The sequence below is a fragment of the Mytilus californianus genome, unplaced genomic scaffold, assembly GCF_021869535.1.
Source record: "Mytilus californianus isolate M0D057914Y unplaced genomic scaffold, xbMytCali1.0.p SCAF_14, whole genome shotgun sequence".
Taxonomy (NCBI): Eukaryota; Metazoa; Mollusca; class Bivalvia; order Mytilida; family Mytilidae; genus Mytilus; species Mytilus californianus.
Window position 1 is genome coordinate 5307062 of NW_026262626.1, and position 19018 is coordinate 5326079.

The 19018-nt window shown below is 30.8% G+C and overlaps 1 protein-coding gene across 4 annotated transcripts in view; it reads left to right on the top strand.

Annotated features, from left to right (window-relative positions):
* The first annotated feature begins 281 nt into the window (after nucleotides 1-281).
* Nucleotides 282-19018, top strand: part of LOC127724071 (intraflagellar transport protein 88 homolog) — a 38523-nt gene continuing 19786 nt past the window's right edge. Inside the window, exons 1-14 of one of the 4 annotated variants that reach the window (XM_052230913.1) lie at nucleotides 282-383; nucleotides 2428-2534; nucleotides 2805-2873; nucleotides 4618-4765; nucleotides 7175-7241; nucleotides 7651-7741; nucleotides 8857-8961; nucleotides 9798-9900; nucleotides 10424-10538; nucleotides 11063-11294; nucleotides 11700-11770; nucleotides 12607-12693; nucleotides 13295-13394; nucleotides 13808-13894. In XM_052230913.1, the coding sequence (XP_052086873.1) occupies nucleotides 2433-2534; nucleotides 2805-2873; nucleotides 4618-4765; nucleotides 7175-7241; nucleotides 7651-7741; nucleotides 8857-8961; nucleotides 9798-9900; nucleotides 10424-10538; nucleotides 11063-11294; nucleotides 11700-11770; nucleotides 12607-12693; nucleotides 13295-13394; nucleotides 13808-13894 (1377 nt within the window). In that variant the 5' untranslated portion in view covers nucleotides 282-383; nucleotides 2428-2432. The remainder of the gene's footprint in view (nucleotides 384-2427; nucleotides 2535-2804; nucleotides 2874-4617; nucleotides 4766-7174; nucleotides 7242-7650; nucleotides 7742-8856; nucleotides 8962-9797; nucleotides 9901-10423; nucleotides 10539-11062; nucleotides 11295-11699; nucleotides 11771-12606; nucleotides 12694-13294; nucleotides 13395-13807; nucleotides 13895-19018) is intronic. The other 3 variants (XM_052230914.1, XM_052230915.1, XM_052230916.1) reach the window with 3 other exon arrangements.

Consider the following 19018-nt stretch of genomic DNA (forward strand, 5'->3'; position numbering starts at 1 on the left):
ACAATTACTTTCTGTTGAAAACATAGTCTGAGTTTTAGTGATAGCGAATAAATTTTTTTAATAGTTCAAATAAAGAAACACCCTCCCCCTCCTCCCTCGTCTACCTAGCATTAATTTAATGTTCTTCCAAACTTTTTATAATTGTAAAGTTATTAACATCCATTAAAAAGAAAAATTCATAAAGTCAAACTCGAAGTTGACGTCAATAGGAAAAATTAATAGAAAAAGCGGAAAGTGGAGGTAAAGCTTGGTCGGTAACAGTAGTACTTATTTTGTTCGTTACTAAGGTTGAACTTCCGTAAACTTAAATTGAATTGTGGGAAATTCCAGTGAATATTATTTTTTCAGGAGACACCGGGAGTAAGGTGAAAATTGTTTCTTCGGTAAATCATCATATGTATAGCAGTTTAATAATGTGTAGCTTTTCAACTTTACAAGCGCTTCTTCATTTCTTGAAGCTGTAACATTCTATGAAAGCTTCCCTTTGTCCTTAACTTCAAAATATACAAGACTTTTAGAACACAAAGATTGAAGACTTATAATATTTAATTCACATCTACTGACAGAGGCTTGATAGGTTCGGGAAACTAATTTAACATTGTTTTAGATCAAAATATGCTGCAAAACACTCGGAAAGAGATCGTCAAATGCTCTCTCCTCAAAGCAAACATCCTCTCCTGTACACATAGGCTTAGGAATCATATTTGAGAATATGATATGCTTTTTCCCAAAGGATCATTTTTCTCCTTTTATATTTTGTCTGAGTTGGCATTATAGACGGTCTAAGTTGACTTACTTATGGTCTGAGTTACCTTCATAGAGGTTCAAAGTTGTCTTCATAGACGTTCAGAGTTGTCTTCATAGACAGTCTGAGTTGCCTTTTTTATAGACAGGCCAAGTTGTCTTGCACCCATCCTAAAACAGGTGGAGTACTAACTTTTGATAAATATCAACATCAGCTAGAAGAAAGTCAAATAAACAAAAATACTGAACTCCTAGGAAAATTCAAAACGGAAGTCCCTTAACAAATGGCAAAATCAAACACTCAAACACATCAAACTAATGGAAAACAACTGCATATATTCCTGACTTGGTACAGGCATTTCCTTATATAGAAAATTGTGAATTAAATGTGGGTTTATAGCTAGCTAAACCTCTCACTTGTGTGACAGTTGCATAAAATTTCATTATATTGACAACAATGTATGAGCAAAACAAACAGATATAATAGGTAAAAATGTCAAAAATTGGGGTACAGCAGTCAACATTGTGTTCTAATCTTAATCACTATAAAAACAAACCAGATGTCAACAAAGAAAAACAAAATGGCATATATAGACAAAGCACATAGGTAGGTTTGATCAGAAAATCAAGTACTCTAGAGCTTATTAGTCCCCTACCAACGAAGTCGAAGGGGACTTTAGGTTTGCACTACGTCCGTCTGGCAAATCAGTTTTCCACACTTTTTTTCTTCGTGCTTGAAGATATTGATTTGATATTTGGTGCATTGTTTTATCATGTCAAGTTACAGATCAAGTTCAAATTTTGTTCATGTCTAATGATTTTGTGCACAGTTATGGTCCTTGGACTTGGAAAATTTACTCAAATAATCAGTTTTCCTCCCTTTTTATTTTCGTCATGCTTGAAGATATTGATTTGATGTTTGGTATATAGTTTTATCATGGCAAGTTATAGATCAAGTTGGAATTTTGTTCATGTCTAATGATTTTGTGCACAGTTATGGTCCTCAGACTTCGAAAAATTCACTCTAATAATCAGTTTTCCTCCCTTTTTTTCGTCATCCTTGAAGATATTGATTTGATGTTTGTTATATAGTTTTATCATGGCAAGTTACAGATCAAGTTCAAATTTTGTTCTCTTCTGATGATTTTGTGCAGAGTTATGGTCCTTGGACTTAGAAAATTCACTCAAATAATCAGTTTTTCTCACTTGTTTTCGTCATGCTTGAAGATATTGACTTGATATTTGTTATATAGTTTACACCATGACAAGTTATATATCAAGTTAGCATTTTGTTCTACAAAATGTGAACTGTACCCAATTAGTGACAATACAAAAATATGCCATCCAAAGATACATGCCCTCCATAGATAAATGCCCTAGTTTCCATTATAAACATACCCAAATTTATCATAGGGAATTTCCTATTACACAAAAAATGACAGGGCAACATTTGTTTCAACCCCTGCAAATGTATCAAGCACCAAAAGCAAGAAGAATCAGCATAGTCTAAGGTCAACTTTGCATAGACAGTTGCATAATTTATAAATTTAGAATTGAAAACGAGAATGTATCATTTAAATTATGTCAGAACAAATGTACTAGAGTATAAATAGCAAGTGAAAGTACAATGTTTGTATGAATAGCATGATAATTAAAGACTAACATAATTTTTTTATTTATCAGTATAGATGAACCGAATGAGTATGATGGAGCAAACTAATTTAGCGGGAGAAGATGAGGATGAGATGTATTCAGGATTCAATGATTATAATGCCACTTTAGATACAGATGTAAGTTTTTTTCCATACTTATCGGATAGTAGTTCACTACAGTTTGCTTTAGTTCGACTTTATACATATATTCATATAATAGAAGTGGGAGCTTACCAGCTTAAAAGATTGAAAACTAATCAGTAAGCCCTTATATTATGTCAGAGAAATACAGTAATGTATTAACAAACAAACAAAATTATCCTTATGCAGTGTAATTCTTTTACTCATTGACCTTTTAGCATAATGCATGTCCAATTACATGTATGTACTTTGTTATGTTTTAAACAGGATCTTCAGCATGATGAGAGTTTTCAGAAAGCTGTAATGAGAACAAGTCATGGCAGAAGACCACCACCAGTAAGTATAGAACCATATAAATACTTTCTGATACATTGCATGTATTGTCAGTTCTTCACTTGATCTACCTGTAAATATAAAAATAAGAAGATGTGGTACAATTGCTAAATTGCCCAATGAGACAACTCTCCACAAGATACCAAATGACAAAGAAACTAACAACTACAGGTCATCATATGGCTTTCAACAATGAGCAAAACCCATACCGCATAGTCAGCTATAAAAGGCCTTGAAATGACAAATGTAAAACAATTCAAGCAAGAAAACTAACAGCCTAATTTATGTACAAAATAATGAACGAAAAACAAATATGATACACAGAAACAAAAGACAACCACTGATGCATGAAACGCTATCAGTTTTATTTTTTCTGATTGAAAATTGTATAACTTCTGCAATTTCTACTACCATTTATGGTCAAATAAGCTTTTTGATTACTGTGAAAGAACCTTTATTCGTGGGGTACCAATTTTTGTAGTTTCCGTGGACGGCTTTATCCACGAATTTAAGTGCTCAACGAAATATAACAGCTGTTGTCCAAATCAAGAAATGGAAAGATCCCCATGTAGGTTTTACCACATGAATACGGGCATATAATCTAAAAAATACAGCGAAAAGGAGCAAACACATTATGAACTACATATACAACTTTAGACAGGATTTACTCATTTAATCTTAAAAAAAAAATTAAACTGTACAACTTTTAACCTTTTTATTCTCATGAAAAATTAGTTTTGTTCAAATAAAAGTCAAACTTGCAATGATGAAGTGTTGATTTGATCTCCTCATAATTCTAATACAAAATAGAAAATAATTTCATATTGGGCTTGCTTTTTTTTTTTTAGAAGAATTAATTCTACAATTCAAAGTACATTTGTAGCATTTGTTCTGTATTTGTTTTCTGTAGGTGTTATGTTTATGACCCAATTAACACCTTTGATGATCATTAATCTGTTGTTCATTCGATCTTGTGTTAATTAATGTCATCAGGTCTGATTACATGTCTGCAACAATTAAAATGTTTACTTTGCAATTTCCTTAAATTGAGACAATTTGTAAGCATGGATGAATCGGCTTATGATCAAAAGCAATTATTAAAAATTTGATGAATGTTGATAACCATGAATAAAAGTACTTTCGCAGCATATGCATTTACAATTTTACATGTAATTATAATTTGTTTTGCTCTGTATTAATTCCCAAATGTAACAATGTCTATTTCCTGGTTATCCAATGTTCTCATGATGGTAGAATGAAGTGAATTTCAGATATATATACACTTATTCTATTTCACTTTTACTGAATTATTGCTATTGTTTTCCCGAATTTATTGTTTTTAATTTATTTTTTGTGTACTATACATTGATATGATATTCCAGGGCTTGTACTTCCTAACATCATTTGAACATGAGTTCCAAGTGGTGAAGTTGAAATCATCTCTTCGTAAATTTTATGGACGTCATCATGAGTTGGTTGACCGTTATATATGGAATATCTGTTTCACAAATGATGACAGATATGTTCCAATTGTTGTAACTGCAATCCTGTCCCCTTTTCCCTGAATGTGACCTACCGAAGTAGACTTACCACCAGGTTTATTCTTATATGAGCAACAAGAAGGGTACCACGAGATTTTATTACCCATAAGATGAGCAATATCCATTTTAATAAAATGAAGATCTCCTTTAATTTATAAATAAAACATTAACACCAATTAATTGTCTATATATACTTTCATGTTTAGACTGGAAAGATTCCTGGAACAGCAGCCAAAGGGAGAGCAGCAATGCCATCTTCAATGGGACGTTTGACAACTGGCCAAGCTGGAGGTGAAATGGCTAGACCAATGACAGCTGTTAGAGCTGCAGGTTATACTTCTGCTGGACACAGAGGTATGTATTATTTAAAGACTTGAACAAGTAAAATTGAATGCCTTGATTTCTTGCTGTAAATTAATATTTAACTCCCAATATACATATATAGAGACTCAGTAGCAGTTTCTTTTTATTATTTATTTATTTTTTTAATTCAGCTATCTGTTAAAAAACTTGATTCAATTAAGGTCACTTATTAAAGTAGAAAAGGGTAACAATCAGCACTTAAAATATATTTGTGAGGACACAAAGAACATAAAGCATGCAAATAGTTGAAGGCCATATGGTAACCTATAGTTGTTTTTATACGCCCGTCAAAATTTTGACAGGACGTATTATGGTATACAAATGTCGTCTGTCCGTCTGTCTGTCCGGCGTAAACATGTCGCACCGTAACTTGAGAACGACTTATCCAAATTTCATGAAACTTAACATAGTTGTTTCTTATGATGGTCAAACGATCTGTATACTTTTTGGTGAAAATAAGATTAAAACTTTTTGAGTTAAGGGACTTAGTAACTAAAACAGGTGTGTGTTTTTTTCACATGTCGCGCCGTATCTCAAAAACAATTTATGATTATTGCTTAAAACTTTACACACTTCTTAGTTATATTAATCTTAAGATCTGTATACTTTTTGGTGATGATTCAAAATTTTATTTTTGAGTTATTGAGTATTTTGTAAAAAAAGGGGGAGGGGTTTTTCACAAGTCGCGCCATATCTCAAAAATGATTTATGATGATTGCTTTTGATTTTACACACTTCTTAGTTATATTAATCTAAAGATCTGTATACTTTTTGGTTTTGATTCAAAATTTTATTTTTGAGATATTGATTTTTTTTTTTTAAATGGGGGGTTTTCACATGTCGCGTCGTATCTCAAAAACGATTTATGATTATTGCTTGAAATTTCACACACTTCTTAGTTATATTAATCTAAAGATCTGTATACTTTTTGGTTTTGATTCAAAATTTTATTTTAGAGATATTGAGTTTTTTGTAAAAAAAAAAGGGGGGGTTTTCGCATGTCAGGCCGTATGTCAGAAACTATTTATGATTATTGCATAAAAATTCACACACAAGACGACGGGCGTATCATGCGCTCATGGCGCAGCTGTTTACCTTCTTTTTTCAAAACTGTTTGAACTTTCACTTACTGACAATTTTGTGTTTAATGTACATGGTTTTTTTTATTGTCGAGCCTGCGACTTTTGTCGCAGAAAGCTCGACATAGGGATAGCGATCCGGCGGCGGCGGCGTTAGCTAACTTCTTAAAAGCTTTATATTTTAGAAGATGGAAGACCTGGATGCTTCATACTTTGTATATGGATGCCTCATGTTACGAAGTTTCCGTCAGTCACATGTCCAATGTCCTTGACCTCATTTTCATGGTTCAGTGACTACTTGAAAAAAAAGTTCAGATTTTTTGTAATGTTAAATTCTCTCTTATTATAAGTAATAGGATAACTATATTTGGTATGTGCGTACCTTGCAAGGTCCTCATGCCCGTCAGACAGTTTTCACTTGACCTCGACCTCATTTCATGGATCAGTGAACAAGGTTAAGTTTTGGTGGTCAAGTCCATATCTCAGATACTATAAGCAATAGGTCTAGTATATTCGGTGTATGGAAGGACTGTAAGGTGAACATGTCCAACTGGCAGGTGTCATCTGACCTTGACCTCATTTTCATGGTTCAGTGGGTATAGTTAAGTTTTTGTGTTTTGGTCTGTTTTTCTTAAACTGTATGCAATAGGTCTACTATATTTGGTGTATGGAATGATTGTAAGGTGTACATGTCTAGCTGGCAGGTGTCATCTGACCGTGACCTCATTTTCATGGTTCAGTGGTCAAAGTTAAGTTTTTGAGTTTTGGTCTTTTTTTCTAATACTGCATGCAATAGGTCAGCTATATTTGGTGTATGGAATGATTGTAAGGTGTACATGTCTAGCTGGCAGGTGTCATCTTACCTTGACCTCATTTTCATGGTTCAGTGGTCAAAGTTAAGTTTTTGAGTTTTGGTCTTTTTTTCTAATACTATATGCAATAGTTCAACTATATTTGGTGTATGGAAATATTTTATGATCTATATGTCAGTCACGCAGGTTTTATTTGACCTTGACCTCATTTTCAAGGTTCATTGCTCAGTGTTAAGTTTTTGTGTTTTGGTCTGTTTTTCTTAAACTATAAGCAATAGGTCAACTATATTTGTTGTATGGAAGAATTGTTAGCTGTACATGCCTGCCTATCATGGTTCATCTGACCTTGACCTCATTTTCATGGTTCATTGGTCAATGTTTAGTTTACTTGGTTAATGTTAAGTTTATGTGACAGTTGTAATAAAGCTTTATATTTAGGACTATCAACATAATATCAATGATTAGTAAAGAAGGCGAGACATTTCAGCGTGTGCACTCTTGTTTTCTAGGTGGAGGTTTTGACCCTTTGAATCAGTCTGGACCAGCTCCACCACTTGAACCAAAACCGGAGGATACGTAGGTTTTCTTAGTAGATGGTCTTTAATCTTTTCCATTCTGTTCTAAAATTGTACTGTATAGAAATGAAATAGGAGGTGTGAAAGTACATCACATAGATAAGATTCTGTTCCACAAAAGCATTTTAGCAGTTTACTTTTGAAGTAATTTATGACTTAATAATATCAGCACACTAATGTACACATTTGTATCTGCTTCTCCTCCTAAACAGCTTATCAGAATTTCATGAAATTTTATCAGAATCTTCAACATATATCACATGATATAAATGCCATTGTGCACTTCTTATTTTGTTTTTGATCTGAATTATTTGTTGGAGTTTCCCATAGCACATAATTGACTTTTCCATCCCTTAGTGGAATTTATTGAAACTTTCTCAGACTTCTAACTATAATGCTTCTTATTTTAGGCCAGAAGAGAAAATAAAACAACTTGAGAAGAAAGTAAATGAGCTAATAGAAGAAAGCTGCTTTGCAAACAGTACTGGAGATCTTAGTCTGGTAATTTATAGATTTTGAATAATTTGATAAAGATTTTATTTGTGTCTGTTTTAAATAAATGAAACAACTAAACAACAAAAAAATGGCAATAAAATTTAAGTTTCTCAAACAATGCATTTTCTTAACATTTATATTAAAACCCATATGGATAAAGTGTTTACATGAATTAAATCTCAATATTTGATCCTTAACAGTTTATTTGTGATCTGCATTATCAAACTTTGAGTTGCAAGCATGTCTGATGAAAGTTATTCCAAAAACTATTGCCATGCACACGGAAATCTTTATCAGGAGTTTAAATGGAACTATGACACGATAAAACCAAAATTGAATTCTGTTTGTTGTGAGTGTAATCATTTGTTACAATACGATAACAACAGTATGGTTAGTACTACTGTATCACACAGTTAAAATCATTAAACTTACTACTCAGACATACTGAAGACAAGTTTCATTAGAATAGTCAGATTGCATGACTTTGCACTGAATAGTTAGTGATAAATACTTAGCAGGTATTTATGAGACATAATTAAAAGTGAGATGATGTATTTACACACTTTCCATGTTTGTTAATGAAAATCTTTATGTGTTTTATCAATTGGAGGAAGGGGTCCCCTAAAATAGGCAAATCTTTTCATACAAATATGCTTTCCTTTAAGTCATGAACATTTCATTGGGACTTAAAATCAAGTTTGATTGTAAGTTCAAACAACTTTTTTTAAAGATTCGCTGCCCTCAGTGTTGTCAATATTTTAGTGCACATTATGCTTATGCTGATTAAATGGTAGAAACAGTATATTTGATGGATCTTCAATATTTTTTTCATAATTCGCTTAAAAAATAAATTTTCAAAATTGCAAGCCAAAACAGCCTGTAAAAAGTTCATGCTTACATGTTTAATCATCCAAAAAAAGGTTTGAGTGCAGCAATTTCTCGCTGCATTGAAGACCTGTTGGTGACCTTCTGCTGTTGTCTGTTCTATGGTCGGGTTGTTGTCTCTTTGACACATTCCCCATTTCCATTCTCAATTTTATTTGAACAATGAAATCAATTAAAGTAGTCGTGTCAGTGAATAGAATCTGAATCTTGTTAAAATGATATTTTTTACTTTATAGGCATTAGAGAAAGCTAAAGAAGCTGGTAGAAAAGAGAGAGTATTGGTGAGACAGAGAGAGCAGCAGTCTATGGGAGACCAGATTAATCTTGATCTTACTTATTCGGTTAGTTTGTTGAATAATTGTTAAAAATATGGATAATTTACAATTATTAATGCTGTTATATAGGGATATGATCTAATTAGATTGAACTTGTAAGCTTATAGTTATTTAATAAAGTTCCAATACCAAAGAAAGGACAAATGTTAAATAGAAACCAAATAAAACTGGATCCTGAGAACAGTAATAGAAAAAAGATGATTGTTGTACAGGGACCATATCAGCTGTTAGTAATAATCCATATGTCTGGCCGTCCTTTCGTGTGTAAAAAAAAAAAGGTTTCTGGATGATAACTAGAGTATCCTTTGCTTAAAAATAAAAGATATAGAAAAGATGTAAAAGCCGTTAGATTTTGAGATCATAAGTCACTGTTTCTAGATATTAATTTTTAAAAGTTGGTTTCTAGGAGGTATCACACTTTGAATTGTAACACTTTTATACTGAAAAGAAACAAAAGCATTAATAGTACATCTTTAAAATATGTCTGTCCAGGCATATTTTAAACCCTTGAAATAACTTGCAGTTCATGGAGCATCAGTTGGTAGTGTTAGCTTTTGTTTTGGACTGTATGAATTTATGAAAATTAAACAACTGGAAAAAGCCAATGATTCTTTTACAGTAGGGCTAAGGTTGAAGTTAAGGGGAAAGGGTACACTTCTTCCTTTGTGGTTCATTGTGCAAATGTTGTGGTTATAAATAAATTCCTAGTTAATCAACCAGTTGAAAATTCAGCCAAGTTATAATGTTGCAATATCTCTTAATGTGATCATTATTAAATGCCTTTTATGAAGGTGTTTTACCCTTATTTAAGAAATCAGATACATTTTTTCTTTGTTTTATAGGTTCTTTTTAACTTGGCCAACCAGTATGCAGCAAATGAAATGTATAATGAAGCTCTGAATACTTACAATGTCATTGTAAAGAATAAAATGTTTTCAAATGCAGGTAAGATATAAAAAAGTATTCAAGATTTTCTGCAGAAGTCAATCGATGTAAATTAAAAGTTAAAACGTGATTTGAAATAAAAAAACAATGGAATTCTCTTATCCACTGTTTTGTTCTTCTCAAATTTAAAAATGAAATTGAAATATGATATGCATTAATATATATTGTAGGAATCATTTTCTGAAGTTTCTGAAGCTTTCTGAATGGTCTTTAAACAATGGCTTTCCACAAAGAAGGCTAATATAATTGAGTGTGTATGATCATATTAATTTAGTTAACCTAATATTAGGACTGGAGGTATGAAATTTATACTAAAAAAAAATGACGATTTGTTTTAAGATTAAGTAGATCAGTTTTATAATTGACAGGAAAATAAGTGTTTACTTTAAAAATATTTAATTTATTTAAAGAACAAAGATTTGAATCAAAGTGTGAATATTTACCTTCATGTGTTATATTAAACACTTGTATATTTATTTGTTTCCTTAAAATTGTTTCATTTGATTTTTTTTTTGCATTGTAGGACGTCTAAAGGTCAACATGGGAAATATATACTTTAAGCAGAGGAACTTTCCTAAATCCATCAAGTTTTATAGAATGGCCTTGGATCAGGTTCCTAATGCACATAAAGAAATGAGGTAAGAAGCATCATTTGGAAAAATGGTGTTTTGTTTGTGAGTCTTTCAGGTGAAAAGGTTGAAAATTATACCTTTAAGTCTTGAAATTTTTTTCAGCTGATAAGTTCTTCATTTTGTTGACAGGGATGGATTTGAATGACGGGCCTACTTGAAGAATTGAAGAAAGGAAGCATATTTGAAATAAATAAAAGACAAATAGAAAATTATAGCTAATATTCATTCTTTAAGAAATGTACATATATCATCACATATTTTTTTTTTGGTGACTTTTCTAGAAGAAAAATAACTAGAATATAAATTTTGCAAATATTTCCAAATAGGATCTCTCCTTATATAAATATGCAATTTGTTTTTATTAAAATACAGTAGGCATGTTCTTTTAGAATCTCCTTCTGATTTGAGTGGTTTTCAAAATTTTTCCACTTACAATAGATTATTGTTAAATTTTCAACGTGTGAGCTTTAGCATTTGAAAAATGTTACATTATATGAATGATTTTTATACCTGTACCATTTGTATTTTAGAACAAAAATAATGCAAAACATAGGAATAGTGTTTACTAAGATGGGCCAGTATAATGATGCCATTACATCATTTGAACATATCATGTCAGAAGCACCAAGTTTTAAGACTGGTTTTAACTTAATCCTATGTTACTTTGCTCTTGGTGATCGTGAGAAAATGAAGAGGGCATTCCAGAAATTGTTGACAGTAGATTTAAAGGTTGACGATGAAGACAAATACTTAGCACATAGTGTAAGATCTTGTTTGAACATCTATCACATCCATTTATTTTACTTTTTACATTTTTTACTATTTTATTCTTTGTTTTATTTTTTTATAAAAAATCTTTTGGTTGCTTTTTATGTTATATATGTATAGAATATTTGCTTGTAATATGACAGCAAAGCTGAGTGCAATATGCACTCTTGAATTACATACTGTTTCGGGCATCTTTCATAGAACTTAATTCTTCACGAAAAGAATGATTTTTGTGCTGTGAACAAAAATGTACATTAAGAATGATTATTCATATTTACATAGTTTTCTTTCAAAATGTATTCTGGTTTTATTTTCTTTAAGATAGATTTAAGAAGCTGTCAAAACATTTACAGTTAACCTGTTTTAAATTTGTATCTCAATGTCATTGATTTTTTTCAGGATGATAAACAATACAACTTGGTTGTGGAAGTAATAAAGAATGATTCTTTGAGACAAAATGAAAGAGCAAGGTAAATTTGATACAAAACAAAAAAAGGCAAATTGGTACATGACACAAAACAAAAAAAGCAAATTGGTACATGACACAAAACAAAAAAAGCAAATTGGTACATGACACAAAACAAAAAAAGCAAATTGGTACATGACACAAAACAAAAAAAGCAAATTGGTACATGACACAAAACAAAAAAAGCAAATTGGTACATGACAATAAACAAACAAAAAAGCAAACTGGTACATGACACAAAACAAAAAAGTAAATTTGTACATGACACAAAACAAGTAAAAAAGCAAATTTGTACATGACTCAAAACAAACAATAAAGCAAATTGGTAAATGGCACAAGATAAGTACAAAAGCAAATTGGTACATGACACAAAAGAAAAGAATAAACACATTTCATCTTGCATCAATAATTGTGATGGTGGAGTGTGTAAGAGTGGAAACAATTAAATATAATACTTGGACAGATGCATTTAATTTTGAAAACCAATTCACTTCTGATTTTTAGTTGCAATTAATATTCTGTCTTTAGTTTTCTGCAGATAATAGTTCCTGGTTGTTACCTTTACTTTTTCGATAAAAACTATTTAAAAATTTATGTCAGTGTTTCCATCAAAAATACATTTTGGTGGAGATTTAGTATGGTGGCATCTCCATATCATTGGATAGTATACAAGTATTTGCTTTATATATGATTTCAACAAATTTTTAAGGATTTTATTAGCAATATACAGACTATTAGAAAACTGTTTTTTTTCCAGAACAGGAAATTGTTCAAAGAAATGTGACAATTGTAAAAAAAATGTTGAATGTAAACTGATTTACATCATTCTATATATTGTAGGAAATATGAAGCTGAGAATTGTATAAAAACTGCAGCTAAGATTATCTCCCCTGCCATTGAACCAACATTTGCAACTGGATATGACTGGTAATGAAATATTTTATCAATTTAAATGTAGCATACCTTGAAATACAATAATTATACTCAAGAGTTTTTTATTTTAAAAAAATTACTTTTTCAAAACTTTTTTTTTGTCTAATTCTTTATTTACTTTGTAAACTTTCCTTCATTTCAAAAGAACCATAGGTTAATTTAGCCATAAATATTTCAATATTAAACCTGAAAATCAACCTGAGTTTATAGACAGGCTGTGAATAAATTAAGCAGAAAACATCAAAGTTCTTCCATCAGCATTATAAATGACGAAAAACAATGACAATCATTGACAAAGTTTCTGACTTAAAACAGGCACATTAACATGTGGATGGTTAATCTAGTTTGTGAGAACTCAAACCCATCGCTATTACTTTGCCTGATCTAAAGAGCTAATTTGTTTTGCTTAAAATTATATAGGTGCAGTAAATATGTTTTGTTATTGTATTATTCAAAAACATAGTTATTTTTGGGGAATAAATTGTATGTGATGTCAACAGCAGACATTAATACTATGATACATACCCCTGATTAGGGATACAAGCCTTTTCGAGGTATATTATACATGAACATGCTTTTTGTTTTATTTATACAGGTGTGTTGACCAGGTTAAGAACTCGCAGTACCTTGATTTAGCACATGACCTTGAAATTGATAAGGCAATCATGTATCTTAAACAAAAAGACTTTAATCAGGTAATGCATACATAGTTTTTTTTAATTATTGATATCAAGCTTTAGGTAGGAAAATTGTTTGGATTAATGCGTTATCAAATAATTTAATTTTGGATGTAACAGGTCTTCTGATTGGCTGACGTTGTTTTGTTTTTCAGCTCATAGACATAATTTTGTCATTTGACCATATAGGCTTATTGATTTTCATACATGTGGCTACTCTATTGCATGTTTGCTTGATATTATGCAGCAGGCATATAATTTTGTTTGTCCTATAGGTCTGTATTTTAAGGTTGTAACCACGAAATAAATGACTGGCTGAACCAATGAATAAAATTAAATGACTGCATATTATAATAAACAACTTAATTACCTTCTAGTATTGTTTGTAAACAGTCTTTAACAAAACATTTTTGTTTTTTTAATTTTTACAGGCTATAGAGACTCTGAAGTCATTTGAGAAGAAAGATTCAAAGGTAGCAAGTACAGCTGCAACTAACTTATCATTCCTGTACTTTTTGGTTAGTATTTAGGTGATGGATCTGTTGTTTATTATTGTTAAGTTGATATAACATTTGTTTTGATATTTAACTGTGTGCAATGTAATGTGTTTACATTTCACCATATGCATGTAATCACCTAATTTAAATGTGTTTTCCACTACATTTGTTGCATTAATTAAAAGAAGAATCTCCAAGAAAACAACCACCTGTACCATACAGATCAAACCAAAACCATCTATACTAAGGATTGTGCTATAAAAGAAAGCATAATAGGTTAAAACTTAAATATTTCTTTAGGGTAAGAAGATTGTGTTTCGCTACACTTAACAATATTTGATACAGTTAAACCTGCTATAAAGGTCACCTCTTTTAAGCAAAAACCTGTATTTGCAGGTCACCTTCTTTTACTACTGTAGTAATACCTATGTAATTTGAACTTCAAATCAAAGGTCACCTCTCTTGTAAGGTCAATTTTCTCTGGTCCCAAGAGTGACCTTTATATATAGGTCTGATTGTATTGACTATGTTTGAGTGAACTAGTTTGATTACCCTTGGGATTTTGGATTCATATAATGAGACACCATGATAGAAATATGTCTGTGCATGATTATGTGCTTTATGCTGAAGTTGTATCTATGTCAAAAATATGTGAACAATGCTTTTTGTCGAGCCTTCGACTTTAGTCGAAAAAGCGAGACATAGCGATCCTACATTCCGTCGGCGTCGTTGTCGTTGTCGTCGGCGGCGTCCACAAATATTCACTCTGTGGTTAAAGTTTTTGAAATTTTAATAACTTTCTTAAACTATCCTGGATTTCTACCAAACTTGGACAGAAGCTTGTTTATGATCATAAGATAGTATCCAGAAGTAAATTTTGTAAAAATAAAATTCCATTTTTTCCGTATTTTACTTATAAATGGACTTAGTTTTTCTGCCGGGAAATATTACATTCACTCTGTGGTTAAAGTTTTTAAAATTTTAATAACTTTCTTAAACTATCCTGGGTTTCTACCAAACTTGGACAGAAGCTTGTTTATGATCATAAGATAGTATCCAGAAGTAAATTTTGTAAAAAAAAAAATCCATTTTTTCCTTATTTTACTTTTAAATGGACTTAGATTTTCTGCCAGGAAACAACACATTCACTCTGTGGTTAAAGTTTTTAAAATTTTGATAACTTTCTTATACTATTTTGGATTTGTACCAAACTTGGACAGAAGCTTGTTTATGATCAAAAGCTAGTATCTAGAAGGAAATTTTGTAAAAAAATAAATCCATTTTTTCAGTATTTTACTTTTAAATGGACTTAGATTTTCTGCCAGGAAACAACACATTCACTCTGTGGTTAAAGTTTTTAAAATTTTAATAACTTTCTTATACTATTTTGGATTTGTACCAAACTTGGACAGAAGCTTGTTTATGGTCAAATGCTAGTATCTAGAAGGAAATTTTTTTTTTCTTCCAGTTAACATTACATTCAGTCTGCAGTTAAAGTTTTTAAACATTTATTAGATTCATAAACTATCCTGGATTTTTACCAAACTTGGACAGAAGCTTCTTACAATCAAAAGATAGTATCAAGAGGAATATTTTTATTGATTTACTTCCTCATTTTTGTTGAGCCTGCGATTAACAGAAAAAGTAGGCGAGACACTGGGTTCCGTGGAACCCTTACGAATTTTTTCAACAAATATGGATTTACGTGTTTCAGGAACCTTGGTAAAATGTGACATCATAGAGAATATCTCGGGTATTATAAGAGAAGAAATGATAATGTTCCTTGGCATAAAAGTGCCTTTTAGTGTGTATGTCAGCAAATTGGCAAAAGTAGAGCACTTTAACCTACATCTCTTGTTGAATTGACTTAGGTTAAAGCTCATTTCATGAAAATACTAATAATATGAATTTGCATACAGGTGCACTTTAGTAAACTGGTCAGCATCTAGCAAAATAGGTCATTTGGTCCTATTATTTCCTTCAGTGAATTTGGCTCAAGTTTCTCTTGTACCATTTATGTAGAATGTCTAAAATTCGCATGTAAATTGAAGAAATCTTTGGACTGATTTAATGCAAAGCAATTATCTTTTAACTTTCAACAGCATGATAAATTCAAGCATGTTTCTGTCAACTGAACTATCAATGATTTCACTGATTTCACATTCAATGGAAATGAATTCCCCTTAGTAGATATTTCACATGTGAAATAAATTCTGTATTTTCACTCCTCTGACATCATACAACAATAGGTGTTTGTCAAGATGTCAGCAAAGTTTCATCAAAACGAAGTGAGAATTCCTTTTGAAAAAATAAAGCCCCTGCATTTTCTACTCCATTTACATTTAAAGTCAATATAATGAAATCCAAGAATGCAAATATTGAAAAATATTCAACTCTCGACCAAAGTACACTGATAATTCACTCCTGCGCTACATGCATTTGGATTAATGTGTTTATCTGTCACTCAACCAATATTAGCCACTATTCCAATTCTTGGCTGATAATTTCAACAGTAATCATTAAAAAAAATAAAATTATATTATTTTACATAATGAGAGCTGGGTTTTTTTTATGTTGTGTCATTTACATAATAATTGTGTTTTATACAGCGAGGAGAGGTATTGTACACATTAGTTTTGTTGTATATCTACATGTTCTGTTTATTCCTTTAGCTGTCTGAAAATGCTATACATATCTTGCTTGATTTTACCCATACAACATTATGGATTGTAACTTTTTATTGGACTCCTTTATTCAGCCATAGTTTGCTTAAGTTAAAATGAATTGTGCGCATGTCTGCAACATTTGTGCATAGTACAAAATTGTGGAAATGTTTTTATTTGACATTGTAAATAGACGATTAAATATATCTTTTTTTCACAAATAATGTAACAGATGAAAATTCGACCAGTGTCATGTTTGAGTTATTTTTATTTGTTTTTTTATTCTTTTTCCAAGATATTTAGAAATATCCGTTAAAATTATCCGGTAGCTAAGGAAAAGAGTTACTTTGTGGTTTGAACAATATTTAATTACAGGCATCATGAATGTTATTAGAATTTGATTCTACAAATGATGGGAATGAAACCTTGGTATAATTAGTTAAGGAAAACATATTTTGATATAGGATAATTTTATTTTTACATCAACATAGAAGTAAAACTTTTATTATAAAAATAAGGAGATATGGTATGATTGCCAATGAGACAACTATCCACCAAAGTTCAAATGAAGTGGATGTAAGCAATTATAGACAACGGTATGGCCTTCAACAATGAGAAAAACCCATACCGTATAGTCAACTATAAAAGGCCCTGACATGAAAAATATGAAACAATTCAATTGAGAAAATTAACAGCCTAATTTATAACAAAACAATTTTACGTAAAACAAATATGACAGACATGAACCAACTACTACCACTGAACTACAGTCTCCTGACTATGGACAGGCACATAAAGAATGTGGCGAGGTTAAACATGTTTGTGAGCACTAATTGTCTATTAGCTACATCAGATCACACAAATTAGATGCCATGGGAATAAGCTAAGGAGCTGTGAATACGTTTTGTGTTGGATTTTTTTTTTAAGGAGGGGGGGGGGGGGGGATTTAATCCATTTCAATTGATAGTTCTTAAAAGGGTATTGTAAAATTATGGTTTTTTATACATTTTAAATTACTTTAGAATCAAAAAAGATGTGCATGTAGTTGTATATGAAAATATATCATTGAAATCTATACCTACATTCAACTAAAATTAAAAATAAAACTGAAAGTACATTATTAGTATGAGCTATAAAAGCTGAAAAGGCATAAATTGATCACTAGCAGTTTTAGTTAAAACATGTAAGAACGAGTTGTGGTTTCCTATGTTTAATTGACTGATAATAGTTTCAGACGTTCCACTCATTTAATTTTGCATGAAAGTATTTTGCATTTTATATCATATCTTGAGGACACTTGCAAGCATGTGTATTACATAGTAAATAAAGCACACATATGATGTGTGTGAAAAGTTACTTTTTTCTACATAATTTGAATAAAACTTTTAATTTCTAAAACAAAATTCTCGATAGCCTTTGTTGAAAAATTATTAGATAATTTAGTAAATCATCCGAATTTGATCACTGTTTTAAGTAATTTTCCTTTCATAAGCCAGTTGCATGTGAACACAGGTTAAGAAAGGTAATTTTCTATCATATTAGCCAATATCTCCCTAGGGCATTTAAAACAGTAATTTTGAAGGCAGCTTTGGATTATCATACAATACCAAGTGGCAGTATTTTTTTTACAGGAAAGGAATTGTAAACAAAAAATTAGTACAAAATGGTTTCAAAAAAAACCAAACGATATCAAATCGATGAAAAGACCGAAATTATTTCCAACATTGTTAAATTCAAAATACGATTTTAGTCATTGGTCTTTCAGATTAGGACTTGTCCGGCAAATATGACTGTTTTTGGACCCTTACTTTGGACCATCTAGTTAGATATTACCACTACACATCAATTTTTTCTAATATTGCCTTCAGACTCTCTCCCCGTATTCCTTTTCATATACCTGCTGAGTTCCCATGGAATTATTTTGTTTTTGTGTTAGCTAGTATTTATTTTATGATTTTGCCATTGTTAGAGAGCTTTCACTATTTTGATAAGTTTGGTGTATACATATACATGATATATATGTAGAGCATTTTCAGTCACCTTAGGATATTATTGAAATAAGCATTCTTGTTTATGGACATTTTAGAACTTAAATTCAATTCCTTTTTGAATCCTTAATTAATATATGTAATAGGAGTTATACTTTATTTTTTCATTACAACCCTACTCTTTCATTTCTGCAGGAAAAATAAAAACAATATTTTTTCTTGAGTAAATTTAATTTTTTTAGTAAAATCCATTCAAATAAAAGTTATACATTATAGAATAAAATACTAACTGAACTATTTGTAACTTTTTTTTGTTCTTGTTAATTTGTTTATTTTTTTTATTTGGTTTATGTTGCTGACTTATTTTTGTTTTATGGGAATATTTTTTGTGTGTGGAAAATAACACAAAGCAAGTAAATGTCTATCTAACATAATTTTTTTTTGTTTTTTTTTTAATTAGATAAATTTTAAGAATTTTATTTTTACCAGACAAG